At 43.1% G+C, this 18,149-nt stretch overlaps 1 protein-coding gene across 1 annotated transcript in view; it reads right to left on the bottom strand.

Annotated features, from left to right (window-relative positions):
• Positions 1–3,584: 3,584 nt before the first annotated feature.
• The window catches only part of LOC146181949 (uncharacterized), a 35,427-nt gene continuing 20,862 nt past the window's right edge, over positions 3,585–18,149 (bottom strand). Inside the window, exons 3-6 of the mRNA XM_084575872.1 lie at positions 16,712–16,762; positions 12,107–12,237; positions 7,458–7,767; positions 3,585–5,511 (exon numbers count right to left, since the gene is read on the bottom strand). Coding sequence (XP_084431998.1) covers positions 4,973–5,511; positions 7,458–7,767; positions 12,107–12,237; positions 16,712–16,762 — 1,031 coding nt within the window. The 3' untranslated portion in view covers positions 3,585–4,972. The remainder of the gene's footprint in view (positions 5,512–7,457; positions 7,768–12,106; positions 12,238–16,711; positions 16,763–18,149) is intronic.

The following is an 18,149-nucleotide window of genomic DNA, read 5'->3' as shown; positions in this document are numbered from 1 at the left end:
CAAAGCTCCTCAGTAAATCAGGCAGAAGAGCAAGAAAAGACAAAGCAACTTCTTTTGCAGAGTCAGTTACCAGTAAGTGCCAGGTATAATATGGAACAAAAATTAAATGAGTTGCAGTGCTAAAGCCTCTCAGCTAGACATTTAAACCAAGTGTAGGCATATAGCAACAAGACATACCATCATAGAAAAAGCACTAATGGTGAAGGCTACTAATTTATGTGCACTTATTCTCTAAAGCCACCACTGAAACTACAGTGAAATGTTTAGTATAGTGGCATTCTTGTACAACATGTCATGATGCCACATACAAAATCTCTCACAGTAACTATCACTCGAGCTTCATAGCTTTTTGTTTATATTCAGGAGCAAAATATCACATAATGAGGAAATGCTTCAAAACAAAGCTTTCAGCTCAGTAAAAAAAAGAACCAAACATCCCTAAGGTATTAGAATACTGTGCCTCCATTTAAATGAACCTTATGTACAACCTCTGTCAAAAATGTGGAGCCCAGGGAGTCTGCTTATGAGTTGTGTAGTGGCGCTGAATTACCCTTCGTGGGGGTCCGTCCCGCTGCAGAGGGTAGGACAAAAAAAAAATCGTACCATTAGGATTTGGTACACTGGAAAATCAAATACAACCCACACTATGCGACTCAGAAGCAGAACCCCTGGGCTCTAAATTTTTTGATAGATTGTGCCTGCTCCCACACACTATTACGGCTGTAACAGTAATTGTCATCACTACCACCCTAAAGACTCCCAACCCTTAAAACCTGTCACTTTCCTTAGCTCTTCGAGCATTACAAAAAGATAATTAGGGAAACATTGATGCCTTCATCTATCATTATGTAAAACTGAGGTAGGTAATCTCATGAAACATTCAATGTCCAACCATGTGCATAAACCCCTAGCATGAAGATCAGAGGACATGCTGTTTCTAATGCTTTCAACATGAAGCAACTGCATCAGCAAAGGCTGAAGGTGTGGCACTGAAGTCTTCTTCCCATGGAACTTTCACTCCTTGGCTTAGCAGTAATAGCCAGAAAAACAAAACAGAGAAAAAGGGTGTCAATACCAATAATCTTTATGAGCAGCATTGCTAATCTGCTAGAATCAATAACTATACAAAAGGACATTGCACCTGATAGTCATTTTCCACAAGGCAAAAAATTGCTACAGAACATGAACACACTAGTAACATTGTGCTCTGTAATATTGTTATGGGGCAGCAAGCCAGCGAACACAGGAGAAAGAGAACTCAGAGAAGATGACTGATGGCGATGACATATGATGTTTAATGAATGCTGGGCAGACCTAGCGCTGGCGCCTACTCGCGCCACTGCCTACACTGCAGAGGTCACCAGGATCTGATGGCTGAGAGCCAGGCATGCACCAAACGGCAATGGCGGGGGCGATGCCTTCAAGTGTGTCATTGTATCGGGTCAGTGGGTTTGTTGGGTACTACATTCTCTGTCTTGTGAAGTGTTCTGACAAGTTGTTAGCAGCTCTTGCCATATATCATGTTTTGTGGTAATGGCGCGGGACTGGGTGGTGGATTGGTGAGGTCGCATTTAGTTCAGCAGAATGGGGAACAGCAATGCGATGACTTCCGGGAACCCGCTACTGACAGCGGAAACAGTATATATAATGCCTTTTCATTAACAGATTGCTCACGACTAGATTCTACTGGGAGACATGAAGTCTGACATTTGGAAAAAAACACCTCTGGTTCAACAGGCTTTGCACCTCAAGGTAAAATGAGATGGGTCTGTGTCCATTTTTTCAGAGGTCAGCCAAAACAAAGCATCTAATTGAAATAATGTGGCCAGAGGAAAAGTTTAATTTAGGGGGTCTCAAGGCGACTGCGGCTTTGAAAGACGCCCTAGTGGAAGACTGGAAATTTCGACCACCAGCAGTTCTTTAATGTGAACTGACAACGCACAGCACACGGGTGCCCTGCTTTTTGTCTCTATGCAAAAGCTACCGAAGCAGCCGGGATTCAATCCCACATCCTTGGGTAAAGCAGTCAAGCACATAACCATTTCACCACCTCGGTGGGGTGCCAATGGAAAAGTGGCTACAGAGGGGCAAGCATGTGCAGTGGAAGTATCTGTGCATCTTATATTAGTGCTAACTGTGCACAAGCCAGCATGATGCAAAAATAGAAAAGCAGGCATCATATCATTTAGATTACTGAGATTTTTCCTCCTCTTTTAAAGAATGAAAAATGAAATGCAAAACCTAAGTAGACATATGGTGATACAGAAAAACAAATCTGCAAAATTTGTTACCAAATAATATTTCCTTGTGCCATTAGTAGGAGAATTCCACTACAAAATATAGCTTTATTGTGGAATGCAACATCGAGCACTGGAAAAACATATGGCAAAAAAACTCATTTGCAAAGGCAGCAATGTTTTTAGGTGGAAAAAGCTCGGGTGTGAGGGAGGTAATGAGTTTAGCCTTCTACAAGACTAATTAGAGAAGACAGCATTGGGTTTTAATTACACACAGAATGAAAGTTATGAAAATAAGAATCGAAAATCCAACGCATTGAAATACACTACAAAAAACATGAAATAATCTCAAATGATCTCAGCAATATGACATAGAAAACAGACAAGGAATGAAGAATAACAATGAACAAAATATATTTGGCACTGCATAGAAATGACTGCTTACGCAAGAAGTTTAGAGAAATACAGTTTCATCACCCACAACAATGCAAATACAGTCGAACCCGGATATATCGAACTCGAAGGGGATCGCGAAATAGTTCGATATATCGATAATTCGATATACTGAAATCGGCTTGTGACGGCACTTGCGATGCGAAAAAACGATACCGTATTTGTTGCGTAATCAACCCACTCGCATAATGAACCCACCCTCCACTTTTGCACCCCAGAATTTGAAAAAAAAAAAAAAATGCGTTAAGGCCAGCGCGCTCACATGCAAGCGACTGAGCGATCTCAGCGACGAGCGGCAGCGACAGAGCGAAAATTTTCGAACTCCCTCTCGCCGCTCGAGCGCGGCAGCTCAAAACAAGGTTTCTGTGTCGCCGCGGCGGCAGAAATCGCGAGCATTTTCGCTTGGATGTCGATGGCGCGCGTCAGTCCGTTTCGGTTGTCTCATCCACAGCTCATTGGCAGCGTGCCAAGATGCTGCGCAGCGATAACGTCGGGGCACGTTTATCTGTTGATAGCTCCTGCGGTGGCGGGGAGCGAACTTGGCAGAGTGCCCGTGATGGCTTGATTGCACAAGTCTGGTTCGATTTATCGCGCCGCGCTTGGGGCGGGCGTCATGATCGCAGCAGCTGACCGCGTGCTTTCGCCGATTCATACATGCAAGGATAAACGATTAAAAAAAAAAAAAAAAACATCCCCGCAAAAAAAAAAAAAAAAAAAAAAAAAGAAAAAAAAAAAAACCTGCCACTTCTTAACGTCCGCAGCCGCCATATCTTACGCTACGCCGCGCGTACAGCACAACGATAAGAAAAAATGACTCGGAAAAAAAGAACAAAAAAAAAAAACAGAGAGAGCTGCCGCTTCTTAACATCCACAGGCGCCATAGTCACGTCAGCCGCTCAGCCGCCGCCGCACGCAGAGGGTTCGCAACACACGCTGGAGAAAGCGTCCGACGTCTGTCTGAAAACGGGCTGAGCTGGTTTGGCGCATGCGTTGTGCGTGCTGAAGGAGAGAGATAGCTCGGCAAAAGAATGGGCACACCCACGCACATGGCTTGCAAACCTCATGTGTTGGCGAGCGGGAAACGACAAGCGCGGGAAACGACAACTGCTTGTCAGATGCGCGCGCCTTTGGAGAATGGGCGCGGAGCTGCCCAGACCAGCCATCGCCGAACTGTCCCCTCTTATTCCTTCTGCGCGTGGCTTGAAAACGTCACGCAGCAAACGACCAAGGGTGATGCGATCGTCTTTGGGGAAGGCCCCCTTTCCAGTGCGTGGTGCGGAGTTCGATATATGACGCGGCTTTCGTATACTTTTACATGGGATTTTCAAGGGGATATTTCGTGAGTTCGATATAACCAAAATTCGATATATCCGGGTTCGACTGTATAAATTATTACAATGCCCACAAGTTTAACAACTCATTATCTAGACAGCAGCTGATGTGAATGAGATATCGGTTATTTAGATTCATTGCAACATCAGTTCATCCAAAATACGAAATTCAAATCCAAAAAAGCGACAATTCTTTGAGACACGGTAATGCAGAGAACTGAACATTCAAGATGTTTTGTTTACTGCATTCAAAATAACAGGGTGCTCTCAAAGGGTCCAAATTAAGCAAGAAATAAAAAAAAGCTACGAGAAAGCGACGCGACTGATTACGTAATCTCAGCCACCGCACTGCGCCTCCTTGTCCTCGTCGTCATGCGCGGAGGCACGAATGCATTCCCCCGCATGGTCCCGGCCCTCTTCCTCGCTTCGCACGGGAGGGCCGCGTGTGCTGACCACGTTTGAGTAAATTTGAGTGCTCTCTAGAGGCCCGAGGGGGGGGGAGGCAGAGCTTTGGCAGCGTTAAGCTGTTTTCCGTTCCTCCTCCGCACCTAAAAGCTTTTGCGCTGGCTATTTAAGAGCGCGCCGTGCAGCCATCGACGGTTTTAGTTCTGATTTTGGTTTGATTCTCGCTCGGAGAAGAAAGGACAGCGTAGCAGGCAGGCCCCGACTGAGAAGTTGTAAAAATAACGATGCGCTCAGTTTGCAGTTAGCCTTCGCCCAGTCTCTTTTGTGAAGTGTGTTGCCTCTCTGTCTCGTGTAAATAAGTTTTCTATACCCTGTGCTTCGTTTTCTCGTTATATAAAGTTAATTTTCGTTTTGTTACTGCAAGTTCGTCGCCCTACGTCTCATTGCGTGGTTGTGTGTGAACTGCACGTCGCCTGCCGAATCGAGGAGCACCTTGGAGAGGTGCTGAAGATTTGAACAAGGCAAGAAGAACCTGACCGTTTACTCCTAGTGTCCTTTCCTTTCGTGCGTTTTTAAACTGCGCTTTTCTGCGAATGTCTTTGGGCACAAGTCACAATGAAATGGCTTTTCACCCTTGTGAGATCTCACATGTCTCAGGAGAGCCTTATTCCCCACAAAGGCCATTGGGCACAGCTGGCACTGATACGGCTTTTCACCTGTGTGGGTGCGTATGTGAATCACCAGATTACATTTGTGAGCAAATCCCTTTTGACAGTAGGTGCAATAATACGGACGTTCGCCCGTATGAGTCCTGATGTGGGCCTTCAGGTGGCCTTTATAATTAAACTTGCTAGTGCAGTGGTCACATTGAAATGGACGCTCGCCCGAGTGGGTACGGAGGTGCACATCCAACGAGGATTTCGAAACGAAGCACTTGCTGCATTTGCTACATTTGTGCAGCTTGTTGCCTGAGGGCCTGTCCTGATGAGAGCTGGTAGAGGAAGTATCCATGCAAGGGCTCATCCAATGCCTTTGGTCAGAATCACTTGGAAGCGTGTTATACTTGTAGGCTGCGGGACCTGGATCTGCATTTAAAACCCAAAATGCTTTCAATAAGAGGACAGAACACTGCAACATTCCATTTGACACTGGGCAGAAAAGGTAATGCATGCAAAAATGCAGTTATAAAGTTCAGGATTATGAAGAAAAAATGAGTGCTTGTTATAACTTGGTGAGGAAACTGGCCTCAATCCAATAAATAAAAAAATATGCACAATTACGAGCTAAATGACAGATTCAAGTTAATGCAAACTGAAGCATTAATAAGTGGCAGTTAGTTACGCTTAGCAATTAAGCTCAACAAAAACTTTAAATTTACTTTCTTTAAAGATTTTCAAAAGAAAGCTAAACACACTTAAAAGCCATTCAAATTACATATTACTGTCCTTCCTCCTAAAGAACATCCCATTTCCATCATACACAAATGTTCAGTTTGTGGACAGAAGCTACAAAAAAAAGTACAAGTAAATAATTGCACATTTCAACTAAAAAAAATGTTCCCAGATGTGAACCAAAGCCCGAAAATGGAATGTAATATTTCAAGGTGTAGGACAAATGTGCTAAGTAATAAATATCTTGAGAGTTTAAGAGAGTCGTCAACTTTATGCACATAACGAAAAGATCAATTACTTCTAACTAACCACAAAGAACCCGACTACCGCGATGCATGGGTAAATGCACCATGAAAAGGAACAGAGGTGCTTGAGATAATATGTTAGACTTCGTGGCTGTGCTTTTTTAAGCACACATGGCACGCCTTTTCATGCTTTTGAATGACTGCCTTTAGAGTAATGGTGCAGCAGCTATAGAAGCTAAAGCCGCTCTTCAGATCAGATTCTGCTTTTAAGATGACAATGCTGCAAAAAAAATTTCACCATTTGAAATCTCAAGATACACCTTATCGTGCCGGAGACTGGGCACGTCTACAATTTTTAGGGCAGGCAGAAGCAGATCAAGCCAAATCGCCATGGACTAGGAGATTCCTTTTCATTCTGCCCCTTCCATTTTATATCAAAAGAAACAAAATACAAAACATGTCTGGCTTTCATTCAAAAGTGGCCAACCACTACAAATGAAAGCATATCAGTGTATAACTCCTATTGCAGAGTCAGTGGCAGGTACAATACGGAACAAAAATTTAAGGAAGAGTCGCAGTGCTGAAGCCTCACAGCGGGACATTTAAAATGAGCGTGGGCATAATAGCACAAGACATAACATCATAAACAATCCACCAATGGTGAAGGCTACTAATTTATGTGCACATTCTTTCCAGAGCCTCCAGTGAAACCGGATAATTAGCTCTTCACTCGCATGGTTCTAAAAATAAAAATGTTTAGTACAGTGCCATCCTTGTACAACATGTCAAGATGTCACACAAAAAATCTCTTGATGACTATCACTTGGGCTTCATTGCTTTATCTCCAGGAGCACAATTACACGTCAGGAGGAAATGATTGGAGACAAAGCTTTCAGCACAGGAAAAAAAAAAAAAAAAAGAACCAAACATACGTAAGGCATCACTAGAATATATACGCTTCTATTCAAATGCACATAATGTACAGCCTTTGTCAAAAGTGTAGAGCACAGAGAGTCTGCTTATGAGTCGTGTAATGGCGCTGATTAGTGGTGGTCCTTCCAACTGGACAGGGTAGGAATAACAAAAAATCTTACCATCAAGATTTGGAACAATGGAAAATACAATCCACACAAAATGGCTCAAAAGCAGACACCCTGCGCTCTATGCTTTTAACAGACTGTGTCTGCTCCCACACCCGATTAAAGCTGTGACAGTAATTGCCATCCACCATCACAATAAATATTCCCAAAACTTAAAACCTGTCACTTCTTGAGCTTTTTGAGCATAATGAAATAATAATTAAGAAAAAGACACTGATTCCGTCATCTATCATCATGTAAAACAGAGGTAGGTACTAATCTATTGAAGCATCAATGTCCAACAACATGCATAAACCTCTAGCAACGAGATCACTGGACATGCAATGCTTGGAACATGATGCCATTGAAACAGCAATGGTTGGCAGGTGTGGTACTGAAGGTTTCTTCCCATGAAACCTTTCAGTCCTTCGTTTAGGAGCAATGACCTGCAAAATAATGCACAGAAAAGAAGTTTCAGTACAAGGAACCGATGCCATGAACGACATTGTTAATGTGCCTCCTGTATCAACACACACACACACTAAGAATATTGCACTTGATGAATCACATTCCTTCAGGCAGAAAATAGCAACAGAATATGAAGAACACACTAGTAATAGTGTGCTCTGTAATATGACCACACACATTCAAAAATGATTATTATGTGCACTGAAAACACAGTGCTGCAAACTGGTATATGATATTAGTTTCATTTTGTTTTGGCCAGCCCTGAATGCACCATGAAAGGATACAACTGCAGAGGTTGACAGCAGTCGCTTGAATGTGTTGTTCATTGGGCAAGTTGTATTCTGTCCGCTCAGTACCTGTTGCCTACAAAACAGAACACAGCAATATTAGCCAAAGCACCAAGAAAACACAAAAGCTGCAAGAAAATTGTGTATATATGTTGGGTACATGACACATATGAGGGCAAGGGCAACAATGTGCCCAAAACAGGATTGGAAAATGTCATGTATTGTGCAGAAGGAGATCTTGAAATTCAATTGTCAATCTGTGTAAAGCATTTTTTTTCTCGTAGGAACCTAACAAAGCAAAATAAATCTACTGTTACATTTTCTCTTAGAAGCAAGTTTAGATGGGAAAGAATGTGCCATGGTATAAAATATTATGACATGCTTTCTCATTTTAAAAGTACTTTCAAATCAGATAACGTACAGTTACTATCAGCCCTTAGCCAGACAGTTGGCCAACAAGCATTCTTCAGTTTGTGAATCTAAGGGCATGTCTAAGGTCTTTAGGTCCTATGAAAAGGCAGCACAGGTCAGTCAGTAAAGCATCCCTGGTGCTAATAAAACTGCCATTAACGAAAGGCTGATTTGACCAGATGCATTTTATAGCTGACTAAAAACTCAAATAGCAAGGTGGTTTTTATTTGGTTATAAAGAAGCAGCACTGTACTCTTTCGGGTTTCTGTGGGGTCATCTAAGAATTAGGCATCCATAACAAGCTTGTGCTTCGTCCCATGAAATGAGTTATTTTCATGTCATACTTGGTGGACCTGCACCGTCATCGACTGAAACAACAAACTTTTCTTTTCATGCCCCCAATGATATGTGCTTCATTGGGCAAGGCAGCACTGTTAGCATGTGGCCACAAAGTAACCAGTTCTATGTACTGCAGGTTGGTAAAAGAACCTTCATATGCTCAGTTCAAAACTAGTTTTTGCTGTTTGGTGAAGTTAGCTCGTGAAGAGGCTTTTTTAAAATGTAGAGCACATTCATGTCCCCAGCATACCACTGCTCCTTAGCGGTCACACAGAATTAAATCCAGGCCCAGACAATTTATCGCAAAGTATGTTCACATCACACACACATGCGACCAACAATACTTAGTACAGAAAATGAAAACCTTGATGTTGATGTCGTGAGGACTCGTTAGCACATCTGGTTGATCGCAAAATGTATTAAACGACCAAAATTTAGCAAAATTTCGAACGCAGTAACAAGGAAATCTTGCCACGCCACAGCATTGCAGTGGTTAAGGTGACCAACTACTGTGCCAGAGTACCCGGGTTCGATCCCGATTGCTTCCAGCTGCAGTTCGATGGAGGCGAAACGAAGAGGCATCACTCTGTTGTCACACACGTTAAAGATCTCCAGGTGGTCAGAACGTTTTGGCCGTCCATTATGGCTCCTCTTTTTCTCTCTCCAATTTCAATCCCATCTTCCTCCTTTCCTATACGGCACGGTTCAGGTGTGTACAAAAACAAGTGTGACAGATACTGCGCCTATCCCTTTTTGTGAACCAATTATTATTATTATTATTATTAGTAATATTATTAACCAGAAAATTGTTTTATCAGTGAACATATTAACAGGCAGAAAAATAGTTTAACTCTATAGGAGGTTTTTACTGTCCGCAATTTTCAGTGTTTAAAGAGGAAATCGCATGAAGTTGGAATGTATCAACAAAGTTCTACTGCACTTGTCTGGCTTTGTCCGAAGAATGACAAAATGCCAGATCCAAAAGCTCCATGCCGCAGTCATAAACTTTGGGATGTTCAAACATTCTTGCGCTTTTGAAAAACAGACGTAGAAAATGATACGTGACACAGGAGCGCTCCTGTGTCTCGTATCATTTTCTACATCTGTTTTTCCTAAGCATACAATGTTTGAACATGTCAGTCACCAACTAGCCCAACTAGAAATCCTTTTGACACTTTGGGACAATGCCTCAGAGTTGAAATATTGCCAAGAAAAGCAGAATGTGACACCCAGTAGGAAGAACTACAATTTGATTCTCGCATTAGACCTCCTTTTTGTTCAATTACGCCATGACAGGCACCTTTTGTAATATACCGAGGCTTGCCCATCGAGTCATTGCCCACCCTCCCATTTAGGCAAAATAGTGATTATATCAAAACCACCTAGTCACCTTCCAAACCTTGAAAACAAAAACTGGGGGTCTCGCAATTTCCTAAAAATACCCTCGGATATGTCGCGACTGCAAAAGGAAAGAAACAGAAAGGACAGAAAGACATTTTTTTTTTTCGCCCATCCTCCCAATCTTTCGTGGCCCCCAATTAATTAATTTACATATACAGCAGGTAACAGCACAGCCCAAGCATGGGAGGGAGGATATTACGTTTGTTACAATAAGAGCCCAGCAAAATGTCAAAGGATTTCATGCGCACGAAAAATAATGGAGATAATGAAGATAAGGATTTCTTTTTGGTTTGTTTTCAGTCACAAGGAAGCTTGTGTTTACGCAGAGCTTGAGGTCGCCACTTTTTTCTATTGGCAAATGCAGCGGCGATACAGATGTTGCCGTAATTTTATTGACATGTGCCCCTTCCAAATGACGCTGGACTTAGATACAGCTGTGTGGAGTTGCCCTCTCTCAATGCAAGCAGTTGATTTTGCGGACAGTATAATGTTGCTTTAAAGTCACGCAAGCAAGTTAATATCACATCATTAGGTTCAGTGTGTCTCTTCTAAAGCCATGCTAGATGCAATGAAAAAAGATGGTTACTTTTATAGCTTTTTTGACTGACTGGTTGGCTTTTGAAGAGTGAACACGTAGATCTGCAAAGATAATATAGAGGTACTCGAAAGTTTTAAGAGGCAAATGAAAAAGGTCACATACACGTGTAATGAACTACCTTTGCGTTCTTCCTCAAGATTTTTAACCCCTTATATCTTACGGCCCGCAATGTCCAAGTATTAAAGCGTACATGCAGTCAGTGGAATGACACGTTTCTGGACACATATTCACAGGTTGATTCCGTGGCCAAACTAGCCACCTCTCACGTAGCCGAAAAGCAAAAAAGTATGCGCACGTGCAAAGGTGACTCAAGCAACGAGGGAAACTGCAGAGGGTTTCAATCATTAATGTCGACCGCCTGGGGTCTTCAACAAGCATGATTGTCATGCTTTTTTGAATCAAAATGTAGCCAGAATCTAACTTCAGTACCTCCGCCTTCCGTAGTAAGGTAATAAGTAAACCTTGGCTTTTCCGGCAGTGCGTGGCCCTACACCGGAAACAGCTTATGTCTTAACCCAAGATCATGTGGTGCTCTAGATCCACTTGTGCATTGTTTCAAGTGTTGGTTGTATCCAAATGGTAGGCTTAATATTCGCTGTTATGGTCTAGCATGGGCCGCCAGTGCTAGGGGTCGAAAACAAAGGAAACACTTTGATAAATTGCCAACTGAAGGCTTGGATGGCTATGAACTGGGTGTTTTCCCCTGACAGCTGCATTTTATTGCAAAAGCAATACTACTCTAGGTTTCGAGCCTTCAGCGTAGCGCGGCCGGTAGCCACGTCTTACCCACATGACGCTGTGACGCCACACCCCACGTGGGCCGGCAGGAGCTGCCAACTTAGGTCTCTCATTTTATATGGGACGGTTATGTCCGAATCAGCCTGCTAGTACCCTGGCATTCACATTACCATTATAGGCCACTAAGGCATGTTCATACGGCTTGGTTAAAGTGGGGCTTTATATGTGGGCTGAGGAAGAAAAAGAGAAGAAGAAAATGCTCGGTCAACCAATGCTAATGCTTTCACTCAATATTTGGATGAGCAGCATTGAACCCTTCCAAATTTTTTTGGTGAACCTAAGGTGAAATACTGATTTAATTATGTTCTTTGGAGCAGGATAACACAAGAAAAGAAACTGAAGCAAAATGGTACAACTGGAGTGCAACTAACTAAGGTAATAGCTTACAGAATCAAGGCAGCCTTAGACTTCAATCAAGCTAAGGATCAAGCAGGATTTCGTAAAGGCTATTCTACAGTGGACTTGAATATAAAAACGCTTGAAATATAACCAACCCTTACATAATGCATTCACAGATTATGAAAAAGGTTATGGCCCGTCAAAACTTTAGCACTCATCGCAAAGCCAGAGTGTGGATGAGCCATACTGTGTAGATTGTTTTTGGTCTAAGGATAGTTTTTTTGGCAGCACATAAACTAGGGCAGGCATACATTTGTCGCAAACAATCGGTTTTGTGCGGCCATGAATGCTGCAAGAACCAGAGTCATTTGGACAGAGTAGCTTTGCTCTCTGTTCATTGTTGCCATTTGAAGCAGTGGCAGTAAAGGAACGCTCATCAATGTCATTGCAGTAGCCTACAAACGGGGCACAGTCAGACTGAAAACGGAACGCGAGCACCATCTACCGCCTGTTGCAAAAGAAACAAAAGAGGGGGACCCTCACGATTTTCGCTACCGTTGTTAAACATGGAAACTGAATGTTACTGCTTTGCACAGTGCGGGCATTCCTTCGCGACTTGAGCATGACCTGCAGTTGGGTCACATTATGTCGTAAAGTGGCATGGACATGACAAAACTATGACTGGTAGAGATACTCTAATCGCAAGCGTTATAGTGGTTACAGCAAGCATGATCCGCTTGTGCAGGGCACCACAGTGCATGTGGTGATTGCCTTCAATGAGCTGCACGGCTCCTGGCGGCACACATGCACTGGCCGCCACGCTCGCCATATTGGTTCACACAAGCGAATGGGCAGCACGCGGAAGCAGATTACAGTAGCAAACTGCGTTGTGTTCTAACTCTCTATTATCAACATATAAACAAAACATCAGGGTGGCAAAGTTCGTGATTTTCAAAGCTTAGTTTTCGCAGAGATGTGAATTTATTAAAGGTCCACGGATTTTCTGCACTGTTTGATTATTCAGACCATTTCCCAGGTACCACCGACTATGAAAAAGCAGCCGGCGACTGTCCACTTGGAATGGGAGTGGTTAGTAATAAGGTTTGACTGACACCAAGTAATCTGCGACTCCATAACACTGCCTTGCTAAGTGACTAAGGGGGCAAATTACAAAGAATGATTAATGACCTACATAGTAAATGCACAGGAGGAGGCCTAAAATCTAATACGCCGGCGATAAAAGTAGTGTTCAACAATACCAGAAAGAAACAGCAGTTTATAAAAAAGAAGTAATGTGCTGGAAGTGGTAAGGGAATACGTCTACTTAGGACAACTAGTCGCCACAAATAGATAGTAGAGAAAAGAATGGGATGGTGCACATTCGGCAAATACATGCAGGTCATTACTATCAGCTTACCAGTACCCCTGAAGAAGAAATTATTAACACCTTTATTTAAGTACCCACCTATGGGGTTGAAACGTGGAGGCTGAAGGAAAGGGTTTCACTTAAATTGAGAATAGCGCAGAGACCCATGAAATGGAAATTGGAAGGTGAACGTGAGCAAAACGGAGGCTTGCAGAGGTTAGGAAACAAAATTGAGTTATAACATTTTAGTTGAAATTAAGATAAAAGAGATGGACACGGGCAGCACTAGTGATGCGAAGGAAGGATAACCAATGGTTGCTAAGGGTACCAAATGGATTCCAAGAGAAGGCAAGTGTAGCAAGGGCAGCAGAAAGTCAGGTGGGCGGGAGATTAAAACGTTTGTGGGGGTTAAATGAACGCAGGTAGCACAGACCCGGGTAAATTGGAAGGATCTGGGAGAGTCCTTTGTCTCGCAGTGGGTATAGTCCGACTGATGATGATTGAAAAAAAAAAAAAAAAGCAATATGCACTGATTCCAATGGGTGAATTAGTATACCATAAGGAAAAGTAGTTACAGGGGATGCACTCAGCATTAAAAGAAGGGTGGAGGATGTTCCCAATTTTCTTTTGATGGTGTTTTTTTTTTTTTGGCAGAAAGCCTGAACAAAGTACTAGTATGGAGAAACACCACCTTAACGAATTCCAGCTAAACATTGAGAAGAGGAATGCTATGGACATAAAGATGAAGCAGAAATACTTGATGTGCTATGTGCCCGGCATGGTACCATACACGATCGCGTTGGCTTGGCGACGTTTTCACTTGGCATCTATATCCGATTTTCTTTTTGCTTGTTATTTGGAGTGCTCTTTGGCTCCGAATCTCTGTGCACTGCCTACCTCTCCCCGTGGGTCTTGTCTGCTGCCTCAAGGCTGCTTGAAACATCAGCATGCGTTTTCTGGTTGTAGATATGCTAACAGGCAGCAGCGCCATGGTGGCTCAGTTGTGATGGACACAAAGTGCAAGGAGCCCATGCACTATGTGACTGGAGCTCGATTTCAGTCTTGTTTCATGGATACAAGGCCCAAGGCAACTATGTCGCATGTTAACCCAAGTTCGATCTCTGCCACTACTGCCATGTTTCTATGTTTCTATGTTTGCAAAATGCAAGGTGTCCCTGTTCTGTTGCTACGTGAGCCATTTTAAGGACTCCCAAGTTGACGGTGTGGTGTCACGGAGATGCAGCAGTGCCTTCCTTCCATTAAGACAAGCATCGCAGTAAGGTGGAGTGCTCCAATAACTTCAACCACCTTAAGTTCTTCAAAGAGCGCCAATAATGTGCAGCGCCCACAGATGCCATAATTGCTTTTCTCCTCCATCAAACAGACGCCACTACGGTCGGTATAATGCCTTTGTAATTGGGATCATTTCATTTTATTTCCTTAAAGGCCCCAGGAAGCAGTGTTATGTAAGGGGTGGAAAACATTATGAAAACATTGCTATAATGCATATTTTTTTACACTTTCTAAGAACGTTGATAAGCAGGTGATAACAGCGATGTCAGCTGGAAGGCCGTTCCAGTCTGCAGCTGTGTGGGGACAAAAGGAATTCCAAAAAGTAATGGTGCGTGACAATGGACGGGCGACGTGCAGGCGATGACTGGTGCAGGGTAATATGCATACTGGGGGAAGAATATAAGGGGCTGCCCGCATGGGGCTGTTAAATATTTTCTAGAATAAAGAAAGGCTTGAAGTGCGACGACGGAGAGATAGCGATGATAAACCTGAGGCTGTTTTTAGGGCAGAGAGGCTAGCATCATAAGAATACAGTGCATGGATGAACCTGACAGGCGATTTTGAACGGACTCGAGAGAATTGATAAGGTAAGCTTGATGGGGATTCCAAATGGGTGACGCGAATTCCAGTTTAGACGTGACAAGTGAATTATAGGCGAAGAGTTTAACATGTTGAGGTGCGCAATGCAGATAACGTTTTAAGAATCTTAATGTTTTATTGGCCGATAATATTGTGTTAGTTACATGCAAATGTAACAAGACGTCAAATGCCCTAACCACTGAGACACTGTGGCAAGGTGCAAAAGGAAGCGGCATATATGGTTCCACAAGTTTCTTGCACTCGGAGGGGGATTAAAAGCGATGGGCAGCTGCAGTTCAGTAGGAAAAGCTCAGTGATGGGGCAACAGACTGGCACTCTGACTATATATTGCACTTGTGCGTGCAATTTGCTTTTTTTTTTTTTTCATTAGGTCGGCCGGTGAACAATGTAAAAATGAATTACGTGTGAAACCTTTTCACTCTGTGTCCCTACTCTCGAAGTGAGTTACACAACATACACACCACACCGACTTCACTTGTTGATGAGGCTTCATGTGACCAGTGGCCCCTGTCATCTTATGAAGAGGCCAAAACATAATGCGTTGTTGTTACCTTATCGCTGCTTAGACAATAAATGTTTTTGAGGAAACCTATGACCGCGCTTGTGTGCGGCGATGGCTGGTGAGTGGGAAAGCATGCCCTATGGTCACACTACTTACAGAGTTCCAAAAGCCTTGAACAGCCTCCTTCAAAGTGAGCCAGAAGATGACAAACCATGGAAAAATAAAAGCAAAGTGATATGCTCGTCAATAGTAACGCAAGGAAGGGGGATGCATATGCATGGAGAATAAGTGTTATGAAAGGAAGGGGTCATCGCCTGCAAATAAAGGCCCCATACAATGTTCACATCAATAATGAGAACACAGTTATACATTAACATAACAAAGTGAGTAAAATTCACAATTTATTTAATAAAGTTATGATTGAGAAAAATCGAAATTTATCTCTTTACATGCAGAAAACACTCTAGAACATCTCACTTCCTATTCCGAGAAAAAACCTTTACAGTAATTGAGGTGGAAGTGGACAGCACGCATGTGATGATAATGCGGCTGTATAGTTCTAGTTTAACCATTATTGTCACCATTCTGAAGTGTGACCCCCGATCATAGCACGCATACAATGACCAGTTCAGCCTCCGATGTAGCTGCGTGGGAAGCAGCCAGGGAAATGAAGGCCGGCATGGGGTGGCCAAGGCTGCTTTTTCTGCCTCGCTTGCTCTACGTCAGTGGCGTCAAGAGCTGAGTGCTCCATAAAATATGATGAAGTGAAACCCAGTCCACGTAGATCACTGCTTTGCGCCATGCACAAGTGCAAGCATGCACACCCGTGATGCTGTCAGGCAGGCAGGTGCGCCTAACATTCCAGTTCTTTTACAGAACTTTACGGGAAATAAATGCAGTAACCGCAGCGCGGCTCACTTTGAACAAAGGCTCCGCAATTGGTGCTCATTTCGTGCAAGACTGTGGCCGACTGCAACATACTGGAAGAGCTGCGTCTGCCCTTGCTGGCTGCGCGTTGCCAGAGCTGTGCAGGTGCTCGCGCTGCCTAGTGAATTCCCGCAACACTATGCTTGCTAACCTCTTTCGTATCACCCCAGGTGGCAAAAAAGGCAGGATGGGCTGCCATCATCCACTTTTAAATCATGCCTATGCTCTTGACCTGACTTACATGCAGCACCCACATTCACATACTCTGGTGCGCTCTTAGAAACTTCAGGGACTGAATAAAAATGGAAAAAGCTTGAGAATATGCTGTCCATAATTTTTTTTTTCCTGCATCTAATGCGGTTCGACAATCTATAGTCACGGTGAATCTTATCTTGCTCGCAATACTCCTAAAACAATGTCTTGCTTTCTACGAAATCCACACCTTGTGCCATGCAGGGCAGCTCCAGAAGAGCCCAATGCGAAGCAGTGACTGCGATCAGCCTGTTACCAAAAGCGAGTTCAGTACAAAAACAAAATAAAATGTTCTTCAGAAGTAAACACACACAAAAAAACAAAGAAAAAAAAAACAGTGACCAATAGGAGAAAGGGCAAATGTCGAAAGAAGACAAGAAGTCATAAGCAATGCAAACTGACGAGCGAGCACATCTTCGGCCCGTGATTAAAGCTTTCTAGGTGCTGGCGATAATTTGGTGGTTTTGACTGGATATTTTCTTTCTATGTTTATTCAATACTGCGAACCTTGTACAGGTCCATGCAGGGTGGTAACATGGCAACAAAACAATAATAACAAAAGTAATAAACACCAAAGTGTGGAGAAAGGCAATAATGAATCTTTCCAGTCGGTTACTGTGCGAGGAAAAAATGAAAACTTGCATAAATCAGTTCGTGCGAAATACGGCGTCAGCGAGGTAAGATGATGATGGCGCATATGCCCCGATGATAAAAGCGACAGATATGGTGAAGGGTTAATAGCTTGGTCTCGATTCCAAAGCGCGGAATGAAATTATAAGCGTAAATTTTTTCTTCGTTACTCAAGACATTAAATACCATTAACCTGCATTAATACAGAGAGTGTCATACGGAGAAAATTTACAGTAAATGAATCTCACAGCTTTTCTTTGTACCTCTTCTAAGCGGGTGATATTGTGTTTAGTAAACGGGTCCCAAACAACGCAAGCATATTCAAGTTTCGGTCTAATTAATGAATTGTAAGCAAGTAGTTTTATGCTCGGTGGAGAAGTTTTGAGCTTATTCTGATTAAGAGGAGGTAGGCGATGACTAAAGATGTTAGGTTATATATTTCATGCACAGAGCAGAGCACTCCGCTTATAATGGGCTTACGTTTTGATTGTGCTTGCCACCCTGCCGCAGCCCAATCCACGTAGACCTATCATGATGCCGTCACATAGTCCATTACCTGATGCGGCCCTATTTGCGCCACTGTACCCAGACGAAGACAAGTCCACTTGTCAAAACATTGGCTCGACGTGCGAACTGAGGTGTACCCCATTTACCCTTGTTCAGTGGTCCTTCATGCCATGTAAACCATCTTCTTCCTCTCGTTCTACCTGTACTATTTTTCGCAATTTCACGTTGCACAACCATATTGTTACGCACTTCTTGCAGTCCAGTATTGGAGGAAGATGAGTTTTGGCGGG

Source organism: Amblyomma maculatum, chromosome 8, assembly GCF_055883805.1.
Source record: "Amblyomma maculatum isolate TAMU_Amacu chromosome 8, ASM5588380v1, whole genome shotgun sequence".
Taxonomy (NCBI): Eukaryota; Metazoa; Arthropoda; class Arachnida; order Ixodida; family Ixodidae; genus Amblyomma; species Amblyomma maculatum.
This window is presented reverse-complemented; position numbering and strand designations above follow the sequence as displayed.